We start from the raw sequence: 20,145 nt of genomic DNA, 5'->3' as shown, positions 1-20,145 counted from the left end.
GACCATACCAGGTTTTGGTCCTAGAGAGTTTATTACAAAATAAGAAAGAGAAGTCTGGGGAAGGTTCACTCATCATAGAATTTTGGTAGTTCATTGCCCAAGATGACTCGATGGTCCACACCAGCAGCTGTAATAGTGACCAGGTAGATGACACCCCCGCTTGAGCCATCCCGGCTCATGGCCAGAGCAATAGCTGCAGAGGGTTTCAAGTTGGAGAGAGGGAGAGAGAGAATGGCTTAGCTTCAAAAATCTTTTTACTCCCCCTGCATCCATATGCCTACTACCGCTTTCACCTCAAAACTCATCTTCCAGAAAGGCATATTTAGTGGTGTGCTGGTAAATCAGTTTTTTTACAAAAAGGCTTCCATATGTGGCATCTACTGATGTCCGTGGTGTAAATGCTCCCGCTATGATGAATTGCAAGTTACAAATAGCTAAGCAGTTCACAAATCCTTGACTATTTAACAATCCGCTCTCATGAGTGGCCCCAAGCCAGCCTCAGCACACCTCAGCACACCACTGGTTCTTTTTTTTTTTTTTTTTCTCCAGACAGGGTCTCTCTCTGTCACCTAGACTGCAGCGCAGTGGTGCAATCACCGCTCACTACAGCCTTGATCTCCCCGGCTCAGATGATCTTTCCACCTCAGCCTCCTGAGTAGCTGGGACTACAGGTGTGCACCACTATGCCCAGTTCATTTTTTTTTCACTTTTTTTTATTGTTTTTTGTGGAGACAGGGTTTCACCATCTTGCCTAGGCTGGCCTCAAACTCCTGGGCTCAAGTAATCCTCCTGCCTCAGCCTCCCAAATTGTTGGCATTACAGGTGTGAGCCACTGTGCTTAGCACACCACTGGTTCTCACAGTGACTGTGTATCCTCATTTGATTTACTCAGAACAGCCCTGGTTTATCCGTATTGCCCAAGAGCCCCATTGAGCTTTGCATTTGTCCTGCCCCTTTTCACTCTTAAAAGTGTACCAGGCCCGGCATTAACTTAAATGGTCACCCCTGTATTTCTCTTCCTGTTCCTCATAATCTACTTCCTTCCCATGTTTAAAAGCCCTCCCCAGGTACCCTTCCACTTGGCTGGTTACCGTCTGTGGTGAAGCGCCTGCACTCCTCGGGAGACATGCCTGGCTTATATGCTGCATCCACATAACCATAGATAAAGGTGCTGCCGGAGCCACCAATGGCAAAAGGCTGTCGAGTCAGCATTCCTCCCAGGGTTCCATATACCTGGGAGAGGGATCCTCAGGTTAAAGAATCATCAAGCCCTTCCTTCCCACTGAGACATTAAGTGGTCTCTGCACCCTGCAATGAAGCCCTGGTATCTCATATCCCCAAAGTACTATGCTTTCAGAGGTAGTGTCCTTGGAACTCATTGCTAGAATGACATAGGACTTCCATCTTCCTCTGCAGGAGAGTGGGGAAGCCCAGAGGAGACAGTGCTTTGGGAGAAACTCACCTGACCCCCTTCACGTTGGTCCCAGCCAGCTACCATGAGATGTGCAGACAAGTCCTCTCGATATTTATAACTGATATTTCTCACCACATTTGCAGCAGCCAAAACAAGTGGAGGTTCCTCCAGTTCTATCCTGAGGGAAATATTAGGAATAAAGGTTGATAGAATTTTAAGTCTCACTCTCCTATACTGTTACCATCATCCCTGCTAAACGACCCCTGAAAACTGTAACTGCAATAGCTCAAACTGCAGCCTCCCTCCCATATGTACAGGGGAACCAGAGTCCCACACCACCAACTGGTAAGAAGCTTTCAATTGCTCACTCTTTTGCTCAGCCCCACCCACATAACTTTCTTTTGGCTGCAAGGGCCCTGCCCTTATGGGGAAAAGCAGATAAGGTTACTTCCGTCCCAACGACCTTGATTTCTCGTATGGTAACTGCCTGATATTATGGTGGGTCACAATATCACCTTCTTCCTGATTATTTATATCAGGATAGTGATTTACAGCTTTTAAACTGTGTTCACATATAGAACGTGATTCTCAAAATAACTGTCTCATGAGGTACTATATTATCTCCACTTTACAGATGCAGAAACTGACAGATTCAAGTGCCAGCAAGAGCCAAAACAAGACTCTTCCATTTCCCAGTGTCCAGCTCCTGGAACAGCACACTGTACAGGGATTCATGCAGGTTGGGGGAGCTCTAGTGGGTGGGGAGTCAGAACTCCAGAGCTTCATACCCATGGAGCTCCAGCTGGTAGGCGGCCATGTCGGCCACGGCTTGGGCATCAGCAGCTGAACCAGAGAGTGCACAGTAGATGCGCTCGTGCAGGGGGGACAGCTTGTCAAACACTCGGTTCACCACCGCCTCGCTGTCAGGAGGGAGTCAACAGTCACCAAGTTAAAACTCAGGTTTTTTTTTTTTTTTTTTGAGACAGTCTCGCTCTGTCACCCAGGCTGGAGTGCAGTGGAGCAATCTTGGGCTCACTGCAAACTTCGCCTCCCTGGTTCAAGTGATTCTCCTGCCTCAGCCTCCCGAATAGCTGGGATTACAGGCACCCACCACCAAGCCCAGCTAAGGTTTGTATTTTCAGTAGAGACAAGGTCCCAACATGTTGGCCAGGCTGGTCTCGAACTCCTGACCTCAAATATCTGCCCACCTCGGCATCCCAAAGTGCTGAGATTATAGATGTGAGCCACTGCACCCAACCAGAACTCAGGAATTTTTGAGGGTGATCATTCAATGTCTCTCAAATTTATTTGACGAGAGAATAGCATGAAGTTTAATACTTGGATTAAAGCAGGAGGCAAATAATTGTCTCAGATATTATTAATCACTGCAGATGTTAATCAAAATTAGGCTTATTTTTCAGGCTTAGATTTTATAACAAAGCAAAAAATGCTAAGGTAAGAAAAATATGCCTCATCAATTTTCTTTGCTATTAACAATCTTGAGAGAGTTATGTTCTATGGAACATAATGTAAGTAATATTGACCTAACCCCATATACTCATTTTGCATGTGAGGAAATTGGTTAGGAGTGGGAGAAGAGACAAAATAGTTCAATATATGGTAAATGAGAAACCACATATCTGCTTGACAGAATCATCTTTTTGATCCCTAAGCACAGATGGAAAGAAGACCCTCAAAAATCTATCTCCTGTCCCCCTCTCAGACCCTATTCCTTTACTCATCCCTGTACACTACTGGGACAGGTCACATACACATTCAGACCCCAGATCCTCCTCCACAAATTCAGAGACCCAAGCACCCACCAAATAGCTTATCATAGTGGCTTTTGGGGAAGGTCAACTCCATTCCTCCAAAGCTCCAGTTTGCCAGTCTTCATGAATGGGTAAGGAAAGTGTGTATTTGAGGCCATTAGCTTCTTTCCAAACGCATACATCTTCACTTTTACTCACCCTGCAGACACTCGGGAATCAGAACCCATCACAACGCCCCCGTCAAACTCCACTGCCATGATGGTGGTCTGCAGAGACACAGAATATGGAATGTCAGGGCAAGAACAGCCTTGATGCCCTCATGTTAGAGAAGAAGAAACATTCCCAGAGAGGTGAAGTGACTGGCTCAAAGATCACACAGTAACAGGCCAGAGCTGACTGTCAGTACAGGCTTTTTTTCCCTTCATCTTTCCACTTTCTCTATTGCTTCATCCGGCTGCAGGGGAGTGCCACAGCCCAGTTTTGATACAACACAGAAAGAACTGTGTCCCTAAGTTCCAACTTGCCTAGTGGAATCCTCTCCACTGTAGAGAGGTGGAGATGAGGCTCCTACAGGTAGAAGTGAAGCAGCTCCGCAAGTGAAAATTATCTCCAACGCAAGGGCTCATAGTATGTGCAGATGTGGTGTAGACCCAACACAGAGTAATTGACTATGATCTTGGGAAACAAGGTCAGTCTATTTTTTTTTTTTTTTTGGTCCACAATCCTCCACTCTCACCCCCCATTTCATCAGAAGTGAGCTCTTCCAATTTACTGAACATTGGAAAAAATCGAGGAGGGCAGTGGTTAGCATGGCCAGGGGCAAGGCAGGAGAGAAGCAGCAAGGAACACATATAGATGGTTGAAAATAAAAGTTTCAGTTATGGAATTTCTGATCAAGAGGTAAATACATATCTCAGCAGCCAGGGGGGTAAATTTGTACCAAGAGATAATTTGACTGAGAAGTTTAAGCTGACTTTTCCAGGTCAAGAAAAGAATCAAGAAGAAGTGAGGGAAGATAAAGCTACATTTATTCTACTATTGAGTTGGAAGGAGCCTTAAAGATCCTCGGTTCAAATGAGGAAACCAAGTCACAGAAAATGCAAACGACTTATGCAAAGTCACACAGAGTTAATAGTAGACCTGGGACTAAAATTCAGGTCTAACTCTTATCCCTTGTTTCCACTTCTACTTCCTACTTGCCACTGCTCATTTGGCAGTGAGGGGAGATTTCCCAAATTATAAGTGGTTTCACTGTGTCTTTCTTATCAGGCCGTAAGTTACTCTGGCCCCAAAGGACGCTCCTCTGAGTATGCTTTCCGATGGACCGACTTATCATGAATAGAGGGTCAAAGAACAGGGTTAACTTCAAGTTAGAGGCTATTCCTCTCTAACAAAGCCGCCCCCAAGCCACGAGTGGTGGCAGTAGTCCAGAGCAGAAGCCAGCCAGCCAGTCTTGGGGCTGCCATCTGCCCCAGGCGCCCATCCTAAGCAAAGTCCCCCCAGTGGGCACATGGGAGTGGGCAGGGAAGACACAGGGAAGGGAGTAAGGCAGCATCTGGGCCAAGGAGAGGCCTTCCTGGGTCAAGCTAGGGAAGGGCATCACTGGTTAACACCGAACCCCCATTATCAGTGCTTGGGCTAAGAGTTGCCCAGTGGCAAGTTTATCAAAAGTCTGTGTGATGAGTTGGTCCTTCTCAATAAGTGCCTATATTTCCTTCTCCCAAGTGCTGTTCTACTTCACCCAGGGCACCATTTCCTCATCTCTTTGCACCATCCCCAACCCCTCTTCTTGATTTAACCAGTCCCCACTGTCCGGGACCAGAGTGAAAGCGAAAGCTCTTTAGAGTAGCTTCCCCTTGACGCTTCCAGCTAAGAGTCAAAGCACCCCCTTTTCCACCAGCCTTGCGTGCCTGGTCCCTTCACGGACACTCTAGACGACCCCCCTCAGAAAAGAAATATTCTATGCTCATTGCGGGTTGCAAGCGCTGGCTGCTACAGGCGACCTCCCTGCGCTCCCGTTGGTCTCTGCATTCACTTCTCCGCGCGCGCTTCCAGGGTCCCCTGGCCGCCTCATCTCCTCCACCCCTCTGACAACCCTCAAGCCCAGACCCATTACCCCGGTGTGGACTTCTGCCCGGGGTAAGTCCCCGGTTGGTGCTCCCGCCCGCAGCATCCCTGCCAGGCACCGCTCTCCTCGCCGCCTGGGGCACTGGTTTCGGACCTGGGACAGCGCGCAACGCGCAGCCGACAGCCCCGCCCCTTCGCGGCGCCGCCAGGAGGCGCCTGGGTGCTGCGGGACTGCTTTGCGCGCGGCGCTAACCTGTGTAGGGCAGATCTGCCCCGAGACAAGTGACGAGGCAGCCCCGCCCTGAGGCTGGGGTGGGAAAACTGGTGCAAGTGGAAAGGCAGGAGGCAGGGAGAGGCGAGAAGGGTGTGCGTGATGGAGAAAATTGGGCACCAGGGCTGCTCCCGAGATTCTCAGATCTGATTTCCACGCTTGCTCCCAAAATAGTCTGGGCAGGCCACTTTTGGAAGTAGGCGTATCTAGTAGGCGTATCTAGTAAGCAGGCGGCCGCTTTCGATTTCGCTTTCCCCTAAATGGCTGAGCTTCTCGCCAGCGCAGCATCAGCCTGTTCCTGGGACTTTCCGAGAGCCCCGCCCTCGTTCCCTCCCTCAGCCGCCAGTAGGGGCGGACTCGGCGGTACCCAGAGCTTCAGGCCCCACCGGGGCGCGGAGAGTCCCAGGCCCGGCCGGGACCGGGACGGCGTCCGAGTGCCAATGGCTAGCTCTAGGTGCCCCGCTCCCCGCGGGTGCCGCTGCCTCCCCGGAGCTTCTCTCGCATGGCTGGGGACAGTACTGCTATTTCTCGCCGACTGGGTGCTGCTCCGGACCGCGCTGCCCCGCATATTCTCCCTGCTGGTGCCCACCGCGCTGCCGCTGCTCCGGGTCTGGGCGGTGGGCCTGAGCCGCTGGGCCGTGCTCTGGCTGGGGGCCTGCGGGGTCCTCAGGGCAACGGTTGGCTCCAAGAGCGAAAACGCAGGTGCCCAGGGCTGGCTGGCTGCTTTGGAGCCATTAGCTGCGGCACTGGGCTTGGCCCTGCCGGTACTTGCCTTGTTCCGAGAGCTGATCTCATGGGGAGCCCCCGGGTCAGCGGATAGCACGAGGCTACTGCACTGGGGAAGTCACCCTAGCGCCTTCGTCGCCAGTTATGCAGCGGCACTGCCCGCAGCAGCCCTGTGGCACAAACTCGGGAGCCTCTGGGTGCCCGGCGGTCAGGGCGGCTCTGGAGACTCTGTGCGTCGACTTCTAGGCTGCCTGGGCTCGGAGACGCGCCGCCTCTCGCTGTTCCTAGTCCTGGTGGTCCTCTCCTCTCTTGGTAAGGGGAACGCAGGGCAAGAGGGGAGGACACAAGGGGACTGGGACAGGAATCAAAGGTAATTGTCAGTGAGGTAGAGTAGCGTGGGTTCTGGGAAATGTGGAGCAGGAGAAGGACTCCTAGCGTGGAACACCACTTCGGTGTAGAAGAAACGGCACTGGACTGGCGGGGGCCAGAGGTTCTGGGCTCCATTGCTGGCCGGGTCTTGATTCTTTGGGCCACGCCGGAAGCGGGGAAATCCTTTGCTCTGGGGCCGAAGGGCGGGGCATCCTCATCTCTAACAGGAGGCTTTTCTACTTCATGATCTCCAGCCTTCCTAATAAAATCCTGAAAGTTCTGGTAGAGCAACCACAGGGTAGTGAGTTCCAGGGCAGCCTATTTAGGTTCGGGATTGAGACGTCAGTGTTTCCTTTCTGCTGATGCCCTCCAGGATAATGGTGAGGGGGAGGAGGCGTGGTGGGGCCAGTCTGACTGGAACTGACCTACTTAGACTTAATATTTGTGCGTGACCTCTCTTCTCTTTCTCCAGGGGAGATGGCCATTCCATTCTTTACGGGCCGCCTCACTGACTGGATTCTACAAGATGGCTCAGCCGATACCTTCACTCGAAACTTAACTCTCATGTCCATTCTCACCATAGCCAGGTCTGGGGGCTGAAAATGGGGCACTCTGCAAATGAGGGAGTTGGAAGTTGGGGCTGCTGTCCAAAATGCACTTATATGGGGATACCTGGGACCTTCAGTCTGTTCCCTGAACACACCCTGATCCCCTTTTTTTCCGGGTTCTTTATAGTGCAGTGCTGGAGTTCGTGGGTGACGGGATCTATAACAACACCATGGGCCACGTGCACAGCCACTTGCAGGGAGAGGTGTTTGGGGCTGTCCTGCGCCAGGAGACGGAGTTTTTCCAACAGAACCAAACAGGTTTCTCCTGAAACTCTTTCATTATACGCCATGTACTGTTCATATCCTCATACATCTGCTTTGATCTCCCCCTCCCCGCTCTCTCTCTCTCTCACACACACATACACACATTGTTCCTTCTCATTCTTGATATACCCTCTCTCTCTCTGTCTCTCTCTCTCTGTGTCTCTGTCTCTCTGTCTCTCTCTCTCTCTCTCTCTCTCACACACACACACAATTGTTTTTCTCATTCTTGATATACCTCAGGAGCAAAATATTGTCCTCCTTACCTTAAGAAAAACCTAGAGTTTTCATCTAGCATTTTCTTATAAATCTATTCCTATGTATCCTTAGATAGAAACCATAGAATTTCCAACCTGGAAATTTTGAGCTCATAGAGACCAACTGCCTCATCTGACAGAGAAGGAAACTGAGGCCAAGACCCTAAATGCTGAAACTGCACAGTTACATATGGCTAGAGACACACTTGGGGTTAGAACCCTGGTCTCTTGAGTGCTCCACAGACTTTGGCATGCTTTCTAGCAGCACTAGAAGCTGTACAGTTACATATGGCTAGAGATAGACCTGGGGTTAGAACCCTAGTCCCAGTGAGTGCTCCACAGACTTTGGCATGCTTCCTAGCAGCACCCTCCTCCTCCATCTCTGTTATGTGACCAGTTTAAGCTCTTCCTGCCTGTGTGTATAGCATGGGACATACAGGTTCTCTAGGGAACAGAAAGCTTTCAGGAAAATGGAAATTCACATGTGCATTAATGACTTTATAATTAAAATGAAGGTCAGGCCTTTCCTCTTTAACACTCATCTTCCCTGCACTGAGATTTGCAGACCTCTGCAGAACCCTAACCTTGTTTCCTGCAGCCTCCTTAGAACCCCATGTTGACACCCCTGACCCTGGCATCCTGGCTCATCGTTAGTTCCTCTCATCACTTGGAACCTGTCTGATTCACCTCACTCTCTTCTCCCCAACCCTGCAGGTAACATCACGTCTCGGGTAACAGAGGACACGTCCACCCTGAGTGATTCTCTGAGTGAGAATCTGAGCTTATTTCTGTGGTACCTGGTGCGAGGCCTATGTCTCTTGGGGATCATGCTCTGGGGATCAGTGTCCCTCACCATGGTCACCCTGGTCACCCTGCCTCTGCTTTTCCTTCTGCCCAAGAAGGTGGGAAAATGGTACCAGGTATGTTCATGGAGTTGGCCCGCTCTACACAGACCCTCATCTCCCAGACTTGGCAGACTCAGCTCCTCTCACATTGCTTTCAGTCCAACTTTCCTGGCACCCTTACTGATTCTCCATCTTCATGGAACACCCCGTCCCTGTGGTCCATGTTCCCAGGTTGCTCAACATTAACCTCCATACTCTCTGGGTCTTCTTTTCTAGCTTCTCCCCACAATCTGTCTTTAATAATTTGATCCCCAAGCCGTTCTGAGTCATTTTCCTCTTCCTCGTATTTCTTTAGCATCCAAGGGGCATAGCTGTGTCTCTTTCTCTTTTCTCCTTTTCCTCTGTCTCTTCTCACCTTTAATTTCCAAATAGGTAACTCAGGTATTAGTGTCCCTGATGGTTTGCCAACCCGTGTGACATCTCTTGTCCATGTATCCACAGTTGCTGGAAGTGCAGGTACGGGAATCTCTGGCAAAGTCCAGCCAGGTGGCCATTGAGGCTCTGTCGGCCATGCCTACAGTTCGAAGCTTTGCCAACGAGGAGGGCGAAGCCCAGAAGTTTAGGGAAAAGCTGCAAGAAATAAAGACACTCAACCAGAAGGAGGCTGTGGCCTATGCAGTCAACTCCTGGACCACTAGTGTGAGCACCTGAAGATGAATACCCATTCCCTTTTCCTTAAGATGCCGTGACTCCATTCCCATTCCTATGACCCTGCTCCCACTCCTCCTTTACTGGGAAATGGTTGGTTCAGTATTTTCGTCCTAGCAACCTGAGGCTCAATGACTCTACTCAGTGTCCCTAGCCCCCTCCCTCTCTTTAAAGATGCTAGGTGGCTTCCTTTCAGTATGGTACATAAAATCCACCCAACCATGTGGATTAGAGAGATGCGTGTCTTCCAGTCCTAGGGCCTTCCTTTGCCTCTCAGGGGAAGTGCAGGGAGCCATAAATTCTTGCACCTGGGCCTGCTTCATGCTGGTACCTTGTAGATTTGTTAGTGAGAGTGATGGGAATAGTGGAAGCCAGGGATGAGGGACATCTGTGATGCACTGGAAAGAGAGCTATGCCAGTGATCCGAAGATCCTGGCTTGATGATGCAATTTACTTGTCTTGTGATCATGACAACAAATTTACCTTCTCTGAGACTGTTTCCTCTTTATTTATTTATTTGTTTGTTTGTTTATTTTTACTTATTATTATTATTTTTGAGCTGGAGTCTCGCTTTGTCGCCCAGGCTGGAGTGCAGTGGCGCGATCTGGGCTCACTGCAAGCTCCGCCTCCCGGGTTCACACCATTCTCCCGCCTCAGCCTCTTGAGTAGCTGGGACTACAGGCACCCGCCACCACGCCCGGCTAATTTTTTTTTTTTTTTTTTGTATTTTTAGTAGAGACGAGGTTTCTTCATGTTAGCCAGGATGGTCTCAATCTCCTGACCTTGTGATCCGCCCACTTCGGCCTCCCAAAGTGCTGGGATTGCAGGCATGAGCCACTGCGCCCGACTGGTTGTTTCCTCATTTTTCAAAAATGGAGTGATATAACCTTCTTTATAAGGCTTTTCATGTATTAGCTGACATCACATGAATGAAAGCCTTTTGTGAAGAGTAAAATGCTCCCCAGACAAGGTGATAGTGGTGATGGTGGTGAAGATAACTGTGACTTGCATGATGTGCATTGAGTCAGACTCCATGGGGTCTCTGGTTCATTCTCCTGTCTGCCTATTGAGCCTGCCGATGTCACTTGGGAGACAGGGACTTGATATTTCCTTTAGGTTAATGACTGTGGTTCTTTGTGTCCCCTCCAGATTTCTCTACCTCAGTCCCTTTTTTTTGTGGTCTCTTTATAGATTTCAGGTATGCTGCTGAAAGTGGGAATCCTCTACATTGGTGGGCAGCTGGTGACCAGTGGGGCTGTAAGCAGTGGGAACCTTGTCACATTTGTTCTCTACCAGATGCAGTTCACCCAGGCTGTGGAGGTGAGGTCCCTCCACCTTCACTCCCCAGTGTGATTCCTTCCTCTGGCCCAGCACCATCTGTGTGATTTCCTTCCATTCTTTACCCTTCTTGCTTCACATAATGCTGGCAAGCAGACTACCTCACTTTCACTATTCTTACCTCCCTCTAGGTACTGCTCTCCATCTACCCCAGAGTACAGAAGGCTGTGGGCTCCTCAGAGAAAATATTTGAGTACCTGGACCGCACCCCTCGCTGCCCACCCAGTGGTCTGTTGACTCCCTTACACTTGGAGGGCCTTGTCCAGTTCCAAGATGTCTCCTTTGCCTACCCAAACCGCCCAGATGTCTTAGTGCTACAGGTACAACCTACCACTCCCTGTATTCCACTGGCCCCAACTGCAATTCTGCCATCCTAAATTTTCTTCCTGCCTTCAGCCTGCTTACTGCCAAGCATATATCCTCCCTAACCCTTTAAAGGCAATGGTAGGCATCATCTGTTCCATAAATCTTCCCCAAACTCAAGAACCCAGTTTGGGCTTCCAAAGAGAATGAGAGAAGAGGTTTCAAAGAGAGTGCTCTCACGTTCCAAGGAATTGCTGCAGCAAAATCTGTGTCTTCGGTGTTCCATCTTTCCTTTTCCTTTGTAATTTGGAATGTGATTTTTCCCTTTCCTGGTGGTATCTGACATCAAGTGTGTGGCATAGTGGTGCTGGGTCTCTGCCCTTGTCTTTGCCGCATCTTCTATCTCTACTCCTTGGGGAGGCATCACCCAGAAATCTGTGCATGTGGGAGGGTAGGAGTTTCTATATTTCCCTGTTTTTCTTCTGGGGTAAGACATCATGCTATGTAACAAGGCAATGACACTCTCAAGGTTAGAGGCCTTGGTAGCCTCTTATCGTGTGCTTCTCTGGCCTCTAGGGGCTGACATTCACCCTACGCCCTGGCGAGGTGACGGCGCTGGTGGGACCCAATGGGTCTGGGAAGAGCACAGTGGCTGCCCTGCTGCAGAATCTGTACCAGCCCACCGAGGGACAGCTGCTGTTGGATGGGAAGCCCCTTCCCCAATATGAGCACCGCTACCTGCACAGGCAGGTATGGAAGCAGGTGGCTTGAAGGAGGGCAGGGAGCATCAAATACGAAGAGCATTCTTACTGAGCACTCTGAAAGAGGGGTTAGGGAATGATAAGAGACCTTGGGTGGAGATGGTGGTGTAGTCAGGAGGGAGGTAGTATGATTTTGTGACATGTTCTCAATAAAGATTTTGAGTCTTCGATCTCTAGATAACCATACTCCCATGTGCCTTGTTCTATGACTCTTCATCATATTTCATCTCAGGTGGCCGCAGTGGGACAAGAGCCACAGGTATTTGGAAGAAGTCTTCAAGAAAATATTGCCTATGGCCTGACCCAGAAGCCAACTATGGAGGAAATCACAGCTGCTGCAGTAAAGTCTGGGGCCCATAGTTTCATCTCTGGACTCCCTCAGGGCTATGACACAGGTACTCTCTCCACTCATCTCACCACCCAGCCATCTTTACCTTTGCTGAAACCCCAGTAGTCTTGCCTTTATCCTTCAGTTCCTCCTTACTCATGGACATCAATTTGAAGTTGTAAGATCATGCTCCTATGGCTTCTTCATCCTGACATCCTCAGGATTCTGTTCATCTTCCCAGAATCTCCCCTATCCAGCTACAACCGTCAGATCTTGGTGTGTGTGAGTGCGTGAATGCATGAGTGTGTCTGTGTGCATGTGTGTGTATGTACATGCGTGCACACATGTGGCTATACCGTTCTCATCTTGGCCCTTTGCTCTGCAGAGGTAGGCGAGGCTGGGAGCCAGCTGTCAGGGGGTCAGCGACAGGCAGTGGCGTTGGCCCGAGCATTGATCCGGAAACCGTGTGTACTTATCCTGGATGATGCCACCAGTGCCCTGGATGCAAACAGCCAGTTACAGGTGAGGCAGTCATCTTCTTAATGGCTATATCCCACCCAATCTTGCTTCTTTTATACATCTTCCGTTAGTTTTACTAACATCATAATTATACAAACCAGTCCTTGCAGTTCTCAGTTCCCAAATCCAGTTCCATTGGATGCCTCCCCAAGGAGTAGAGATAGAAGACGAGGCAAAGACACCTAGAACCAGTTAAAAGAGACTATCTACAAACTACAGGCTGAATTTCTTTCTTTCTTCCTTTTTTTTTTTTAAGACAGTGTCTCACTCAGTTGCCCAGGCTGGAGCGCAGTGGCACAATCTTGGCTCACTGCAGCTTCAACCTGCTGGGCTCAAGCGATTCTCCCCTCAGCCTCCCGAGTAGCTGGGACTACAGGTGTACACCACTATGCCTGGTTGACTTTTATATTTTTAGTAGAGATGGGTTTCACCATGTTGCCCAGGCTGGCCTTGAATTCCTGAGCTCAGGTAATCTGCCCCCCTCAGCCTCCCAAAGGGCTGGGGTTATAGGTGTGAGCCACTGCGCCCAGTCCTATAGACTGAATTTCTAAAGTGAAACATAAGGAAAAGACTATCCTCATAATATCGTTTATTAAAAAAAATTTTTTTTTGTACAGACAATGTCCCGCTATGTTGCCCAGGCTGGCCTTGAACTCCTGGGCCCAAGTGATCCTCCCTCCTTGACCTCCCAAAGTGCTAGGATTATAGGCATGAGCCACCAGGCCCAGCCCATCCTAATCATATTAATATTAATTAAGCTAGTCTGTTTACATGCACTGTCACTCATTTATTCATTAGGAATCCTTCTGAGTTAGGCATTTATCATCATTCTACAGATGACAAAATGGAGGTTAAAAGAGGTTGAATAAGCTGCTCATATAGAGGTCATATAGCTTTTGAGTGGCGCAGCCTTGACCCAAATTCAGGTCTGCCTGACTTGAATGCTCATCTCTTTACTACTAAGTTATATTTCCTTAAAATCGAATATAAAAATTCCAAGTCCATGGGTAGAGAAGAGGACTATTCAATAGTCTTTATTCTTCTGTCATGTGTTTCACCCTAGGGTTCTCATTTTTATCCTACTTTTGCACCCTTCATGTAAAACAGTCCTTAATGAAACAAAGGGTTTGTGGAGAAGTACTCAGAATGGGAAGCGTTGGTGTCCTTGGGGTTGTTAGCAGAGCCAGCAGTGATCCTGTGAGGTCAGTCCCAGCCCTGGAAACACAGGTGTCTCCCTGGGCTGAGGGTAGTCCCCGGCTCTGACGGTCCGATGTCTTTCCTCAGGTGGAGCAGCTCCTGTACGAAAGCCCTGAGCGGTACTCCCGCTCAGTGCTTCTCATCACCCAGCACCTCAGCCTGGTGGAGCAGGCTGACCACATCCTCTTTCTGGAAGGAGGCGCTATCCGGGAGGGGGGAACCCACCAGCAGCTCATGGAGAAAAAGGGGTGCTACTGGGCCATGGTGCAGGCTCCTGCAGATGCTCCAGAATGAAAGCCTTCTCAGACCTGCGCACTCCATCTCCCTCCCTTTTCTTCTCTCTGTGGTGGAGAACCACAGCTGCAGAGTAGGCAGCTGCCTCCAGGATGAGTTACTTGAAATTTGCCTTGAGTGTGTTACCTCCTTTCCAAGCTCCTCGTGATAATGCAGACTTCCTGGAGTACAAACACAGGATTTGTAATTCCTTAGTGTAACGGAGTTTAGAGCCAGGGCTGATGCTTTGGTGTGGCCAGCACTCTGAAACTGAGAAATGTTCAGAATGTACGGAGAGATGATCAGCTATTTTCAACATAACTGAAGGCATATGCTGGCCCATAAACACCCTGTAGGTTCTTGATATTTATAATAAAATTGGTGTTTTGTACTGTGGTTTCTTATGTTTCCGGCACACCAAACGGCTCACTGCCTTTTGCAGCGCACTTTTCAGCAGGTGGTGTCTCCTCTTTTATCATCCTCAATGTTTTACCCCTTAACTGCATCATCTTTTCCCTTAAGCTTTTTAATTCCTATGAGGCCCCTTCCACTTCCCCTATCCCCTTACGCCCACCCCCAAGAATGTGCAAGACCCCAGCCACAGGGCCCACCAGGGCACTAGCGGCCGCAGCTCAGAGCCGTGGCCTCTCCGAGGTGGCAGATGGGGCGGGCGCGGCCAGAGCAAGTGCCAGGCGGGAACGGAGGGACTGGGCGCGCCTCACAACTCACCACCTCGCCCGCTGGTCCTTCCCGGCTCGCCTGGCTCTGAAGCGGCACCTGGAGGGGAAACCTCAGAACAGTAGGCGGGATTGCCTAGTAAATATCTCCCATTCAGGGAGGCCCAGGTCGTGTGACGTCGACAGTTGCTGGGTAGATGAGGCCAACACAGGTTTCAAGAAGAGGCGGGGTTTAGAGGCGTGAAACTCTGCAGTGCTCAGCCAAGCAGGGAGTAACGCCAGGAAGGGCGGGCAGAAAGGGCACGCTCTTGTGGGTGACTACAGGTTAGGAGACCGTTGAACCGGGAGGGGCCCTAGGATGGACCCCGTGGAAAGATTCAGAGACTGCGCCCTCTCCCTGGCGCCGCCTTCCCCTACACGCGGCGGGTATATTCTGTTGCAGTTGGCCCAGGACCTGTTTCCAAGACTCTGCCCCCTCGCACTTCCGTCCCTCCTGGTTTTGTAAAGTGATGCTCATAGGAACCCCCACCCCGCGTGACACTACTCCCAGCTCCTGGCTGACTTCTAGTCTTCTGGTTGAGGCTGCGCCTTTAGATGACACGACCCTACCCACCCCTGTTTCCAGCGGATGCCCGGGCCTGGAGGTACCTCTTACTGTAACCCATCGCCAAGTGGGCTTTTGAAGGCGCCTGTTCCTTTCTCGCTTTCTTCGGAAGACCCTTGACCCATCATTCCCCCGACCCCCATAAAGGGAGAGCAGAGAAGCCGGTCCCCAGTGTGATGGTCCTGGTCCAGGCACTAACTGTCCTTTTCTCGGAAAAGGCAGGGGGATGTGGAAAAGAGTCTTGTTCCCTCCCCTTCGATCTGTGGCTTTCGCTTTCACTTCCTTCTCCGAGAGCGGACAGATCTCTGGGTGCTGGGCGGTCATGGCGCTACTGGATGTATGCGGAGCCCCCCGAGGGCAGCGGCCGGAATGGGCTCTCCCGGTTGCGGGAAGCGGGCGTCGCTCGGACCCAGGACACTACAGTTTCTCTATGCGATCTCCAGAGCTCGCCTTACCCCGGGGAATGCAGGTCGGGGCAGTAGGGAAGCCCCCAGGGATGCAGGGAGGCGGGCGCTGAGGAGTGGAGGGTCGCCTGAGAGGAGGAGGCGAGAGCGGGAGCGCGGGGGACAGGGTGGGGGGCAGCCTTCAGTCCCGGAAAGCGCCAGACCCAAAGAAGAGGCCACATGGGGATGGGGCCTGAGAGGAGGAAGTGCAAGTTAGGACAAAGAGTTACAGGTGAGGTGGGGGCTCCCAAAGGAAGACAAGAGAACTTTCCTGCCCTTGTCCACACACAAATGGTGGAGCCTTTTTCATGGGGTTATCACATGATATAGGAGGTGTGTGGTGTCTTGGGAAACCTATGAACTTTGCCTGCTGGCCTCCTCTCAGCAGCTCACTGTTGCGCGACTTAGAACAAGTCACTTAGTCTAGGTCCCAAGCCCCTCTTCTGTAAAGTGAGGATACTGTTACTAAACGTGTTTTGTGAGGGTTGAATGCTTTATGCATGGAAGAATCCCTTTAAGTCACTCTCAAAATTTTTTAGTAATGGTAATATGTGCTTGCTTTCATTTCTGTTGTGCTGGAAAATGGAAAAGGTTGATACTGGCATGCCTCTTCTTTTCCTTCTCCCAAGCCATTTCCTTCTAGAGATTGGTTATTAACTGTTTCATTTATTGATGGTTAGATCATTTCTGCATATCTCCTCACCCTCATACTCCCTAAAACCTTTTCCTGGAGCCTCTTACTACAGAATTTTTCATTGCCTTTCTCAACCTCTTTTCTCTTATCAGCCCACAGAATTCTTCCAGTCCTTGGGTGGGGACGGAGAAAGGAACGTTCAGATTGAGATGGCCCACGGCACCACCACGCTCGCCTTCAAGTTCCAGCATGGAGTGATTGCAGCAGTGGATTCTCGGGCCTCAGCTGGGTCCTACATTAGTGAGTGTATACGCTCCAGCAGGCAGAATCTGGGGAGCTGGGCTCTCCTTTCCGCAGGAGGCCAACTCTGCAGCAAAGTGGAAGTGGATATTGATTTAGGACACACTGGGGGATCTATGGGGTCATCCCTTCTCTCCCAAAGCTCCATCTTCTTCCAGGTGCTTTACGGATGAACAAGGTGATTGAGATTAACCCTTACCTGCTTGGCACCATGTCTGGCTCTGCAGCAGACTGTCAGTACTGGGAGCGCCTGCTGGCCAAGGAATGCAGGTAAGTGAGGCCTCTCATCTTCCTTTCTTAGCCTAGTGGTTAATCCCCGGATCTCTCAGATCATTGCTCCTTACTCTTGTCCTATGTGGTCCATCTTAGTGCTAATAGCATATTTCACAAAACAGCTTTTTGGTGATAAGACCCTTCTCCCAAATCTCAGCCTGTGCTCCACTCATAAGCCATATAGTATGTCAGTTATTTAGCACTGACACATCCACCCTGGTGGGACAGTATCATTTACTAGGCTGCCTTTGTATGTTTCAGATACTTTAAATTCCAAATCTTTCTCCGATCTTTAGATCCTACAAAATAATTCCTTTCCAATGCTTATCTCTTTAATCATTTCCTGCCCCATCAAGTTGGAAAGAGCTAACCTCTCTTTCCTCACTCCACCTTGTCCTCACCCAGGCTGTACTATCTGCGAAATGGAGAACGTATTTCAGTGTCGGCAGCCTCCAAGCTGCTGTCCAACATGATGTGCCAGTACCGGGGCATGGGCCTCTCTATGGGCAGCATGATCTGTGGCTGGGATAAGAAGGTGGGTGCTCTCCATTCTTCATGTTCCCCCACCATGTTCCCTATGGATGACAGATCTGTTTCCCATCATATACTCCTACTCCCTCCCTGACAAGATGCATGGCATATAGAGTGCTTGGTTATAGAACTGTTCCAGTATATCCATGGACTATTTATTGGCCCAGATATGAATCATTGCATGTGTTTTGTAAGCTTGTCCCTTTTGTTAAACAGTTGATTTCAAGTTTGTTTTTCCTTTATTATTTCTAAAGTTCGATGACTTTACCAAAGTGGTTTCCTAATTCCAATGTTCTTGTGGTAATATTAATTCTTTTGTTCACTTTTTATGTCTCATATTTGAACCCCCATGTTACCAACATCTTCCTCTCCAATTTCAGCCTGAAATCTTTCATCTTATAGGGTCCTGGACTCTACTACGTGGATCAACATGGGACTCGGCTCTCAGGAAATATGTTCTCCACGGGTAGTGGGAACACTTATGCCTACGGGGTCATGGACAGTGGCTATCGGCCTAATCTTAGCCCTGAAGAGGCCTATGACCTAGGCCGCAGGGCTATTGCTTATGCCACTCACAGAGACAGCTACTCTGGAGGCGTTGTCAATAGTAAGAGACCAATGCTCCCACCACCATGCCTGGGAGGAGTCGGCGGGCGGTGAGGGGGTGATTTAAGATTGAGAAACCAGCCTGGCCAACATGGCGAAACCCCATCTCTACTAAAACTACAAAAATTAGCCGGACGTGGTGACGGGTGCCTGTAGTCCCAGCTACTTGGGAGGCTGAGGCAGGAGAATCACTTGAACCTGGGAGGTGGAGCTTGCAGTGAGCCAAGATCGCGCCACTGCATTCCAGTCTGGGCCACAGAGTGAGACTCCTTCTCAAAAGAAAAAAAAAGAAAATGATTGAGAGACTCAAAGGAGGGAGAGTGGTAGGGAGGAAATTTTCAGAGTCAGAAGAAGGGCGTTAAAGGCCCAGTCACATGGTTTTAAGCCTGCGCATGTGTCTTGTTGCTGCCTTCAACATAACATCAGTGACAGGAACTTGCTGAGGTGAAAGGTGACTCCGTGTTCTTTTCTCATTTGTCCACAGTGTACCACATGAAGGAAGATGGTTGGGTGAAAGTAGAAAGTACAGATGTCAGTGACCTGCTGCACCAGTACCGGGAAGCCAATCAATAATGGTGGTGGTGGCAGCTGGGCAGGTCTCCTCTGGGAGGGCTTGGCCGACTCAGGGACCTGAGCCACGTTAAGTCCCAGGAGAAGAAGAGGCCTAGCCTCAGCCAAAGAGAGAGTATGGGCTCAGCAGCCAGAGGAGGCTGGTGAAGTGCATCTTCTGCGTGTTCTCTATTTGAACAAGCATTTCCCCCAGGGAAGTTTCTGGGTGCCCCACTAAGTAGAATAAAGAAAAACGGTTATAAATGCCTCTGTCTTGTGGCTGAATGGGGTTGGGCCTGTGGTTGTTGGGTGGGGCAGAAAGTAAAGAGATGCTTTTTCTGGAGAAGGGACTCAGACCCCTATCTAAGAAATGTGGCCTCACCACATATTTCTTCCTGGGGTTTCCTTCCACACTCATCTCTCCAAGACCTCAGGAAGGCTGCTCATTGTTGTCCATGGACACTTGTTTGCAATTTCACATAGGTTAGGGTCCTTTCCATAGAGAGACACCTGGGGACTCCTGTGTGCTCCATTGTTAATGGTGTGAGGAACAGGGAGTAGGGCACCTAGGATAACTGTTTTTGACTTTATAGAGTAGGATGAAAAAGCTTCCACTTCACCTTAATACGGTAATCATATAAACACCATACCATTTATTCCAAATAACACTTTGGAGATATTGGATATTGAATATAAAGACAGACATTAAGGGTCTAATTTCATGATGTGTCATGCTGAATTGCAAGATGGCAGGACTATAATTTTAGAGGAAGAAGAGATCAGGAGGACTCCCCTAAGTGAGGAGTGTGGGGAAAATGTAAAAGACCCAGGTTAGAAGAAAGAGACACACATCATGAGATTTTCGGAACCATGCTGGAACTATGGACCATGTCACTTTCCAGAAAATAAAGGAAACAAATGCTTGAAAGTAGGAGCACGAGCTTGAGCATGGAGCTTTTTTCATTAGAGAGAGATTCTTAAAATGCCAGAATGAATAGAGTTGTAAAAACTTTAGCGAGCCCCTACTTAAAATCCCTCCTCCCCACCACCACTATTTTAAACTTTAAGTGACTCCTTGGTAGTCACACAGATAACATTTCAAAATGGTGATCTGGAATCCAAGCGACCCTTCCTTTGGGGAATTTGTTTGTTTGTTTGTTTTTAGTTTGGGAGGTGGTTTCAATCTGAAGAGTCCTTTCTGGAATAAACGAATCTTTCTGTTGCATAGGTAGGCTCTGGGTCAGGAAGGATATTTAAAAACCTAATTACTGTTCTAAACAGTGTTAAAATAGAACAAGAACCAAAGCCCAGTACCGGGCATTTCCCTCATAGGCTGAAGGTGCGCCCAACATAATTTGGAGTACAGACTCAGAGGCACCTGAACACGCGCCAGCTCAAGGTGCTCCGGCTGAGAAGGACGGATGAAGATGAACGCTCAGGGCCTACTAAATTCAAAGTCTGTACGTGAAAATCCCCTTTGGCCTGGTGAGATTGGTTGGAACCTTCTATTT

At 49.6% G+C, this 20,145-nt stretch overlaps 3 protein-coding genes across 4 annotated transcripts; 2 read left to right on the top strand and 1 right to left on the bottom strand.

Annotated features, from left to right (window-relative positions):
- Positions 1–12: 12 nt before the first annotated feature.
- Positions 13–5,460, bottom strand: PSMB9 (proteasome 20S subunit beta 9). The gene is made up of 6 exons (XM_003808607.5): positions 5,303–5,460; positions 3,385–3,452; positions 2,203–2,334; positions 1,463–1,592; positions 1,092–1,233; positions 13–193 (listed from the first exon to the last, which is right to left on the bottom strand). The coding sequence occupies exons 1-6, from the start codon at positions 5,357–5,359 to the stop codon at positions 66–68; spliced, it is 657 nt and encodes a 218-aa protein (XP_003808655.1). The 5' UTR covers positions 5,360–5,460; the 3' UTR covers positions 13–65.
- A 31-nt stretch (positions 5,461–5,491) lies between these two features.
- TAP1 (transporter 1, ATP binding cassette subfamily B member) lies at positions 5,492–14,408 on the top strand. The gene is made up of 11 exons (XM_003808603.6): positions 5,492–6,562; positions 7,092–7,206; positions 7,355–7,485; positions 8,460–8,665; positions 9,092–9,289; positions 10,490–10,618; positions 10,768–10,956; positions 11,516–11,689; positions 11,933–12,095; positions 12,414–12,550; positions 13,832–14,408. The coding sequence occupies exons 1-11, from the start codon at positions 5,785–5,787 to the stop codon at positions 14,036–14,038; spliced, it is 2,427 nt and encodes an 808-aa protein (XP_003808651.3). The 5' UTR covers positions 5,492–5,784; the 3' UTR covers positions 14,039–14,408.
- A 528-nt stretch (positions 14,409–14,936) lies between these two features.
- On the top strand, positions 14,937–18,898 carry PSMB8 (proteasome 20S subunit beta 8). 2 transcript variants are annotated; one of them, XM_003808606.5, is made up of 6 exons: positions 14,937–15,338; positions 16,528–16,675; positions 16,834–16,945; positions 17,354–17,483; positions 17,882–18,086; positions 18,570–18,898. In XM_003808606.5, exons 1-6 carry the CDS (start codon positions 15,204–15,206, stop codon positions 18,656–18,658), a joined length of 819 nt encoding a protein of 272 aa, XP_003808654.3. In that variant the 5' UTR covers positions 14,937–15,203; the 3' UTR covers positions 18,659–18,898. The 2 variants fall into 2 exon arrangements, with proteins under 2 accessions (XP_003808654.3, XP_003808653.4); XM_003808605.7 differs by having other exon boundaries at positions 14,940–15,767.
- Positions 18,899–20,145: the final 1,247 nt, after the last annotated feature.

The sequence above is a fragment of the Pan paniscus genome, chromosome 5 (genome assembly GCF_029289425.2).
Source record: "Pan paniscus chromosome 5, NHGRI_mPanPan1-v2.0_pri, whole genome shotgun sequence".
Taxonomy (NCBI): Eukaryota; Metazoa; Chordata; class Mammalia; order Primates; family Hominidae; genus Pan; species Pan paniscus.
Note: the sequence above shows the minus strand (reverse complement) of the source record. Positions and strands in the feature narration are given on the sequence as shown.

Bases quoted from the DNA above. Each gene is read 5' to 3' on its own strand.
- PSMB9 (XM_003808607.5), bottom strand. From the start codon at position 5,359: ATGCTGCGGGCGGGAGCACCAACCGGGGACTTACCCCGGGCAGAAGTC. The intron at 1,234-1,462 runs GTGAGTTTCTCC...TCCCTCTCCCAG, and splicing joins ACCAACGTGAAGGGGGTCAG to GTATATGGAACCCTGGGAGG. The intron at 194-1,091 runs GTAACCAGCCAA...AACCCTCTGCAG, and splicing joins CAGGCGCTTCACCACAGACG to CTATTGCTCTGGCCATGAGC.
- TAP1 (XM_003808603.6), top strand. From the start codon at position 5,785: ATGGCTGAGCTTCTCGCCAGCGCAGCATCAGCCTGTTCCTGGGACTTT. The intron at 10,957-11,515 runs GTACAACCTACC...TCTGGCCTCTAG, and splicing joins CAGATGTCTTAGTGCTACAG to GGGCTGACATTCACCCTACG. The intron at 11,690-11,932 runs GTATGGAAGCAG...ATTTCATCTCAG, and splicing joins ACCGCTACCTGCACAGGCAG to GTGGCCGCAGTGGGACAAGA.
- PSMB8 (XM_003808605.7), top strand. From the start codon at position 15,525: ATGTGGAAAAGAGTCTTGTTCCCTCCCCTTCGATCTGTGGCTTTCGCT. The intron at 15,768-16,527 runs GTCGGGGCAGTA...TTCTCTTATCAG, and splicing joins CCTTACCCCGGGGAATGCAG to CCCACAGAATTCTTCCAGTC. The intron at 18,087-18,569 runs GTAAGAGACCAA...ATTTGTCCACAG, and splicing joins CTCTGGAGGCGTTGTCAATA to TGTACCACATGAAGGAAGAT.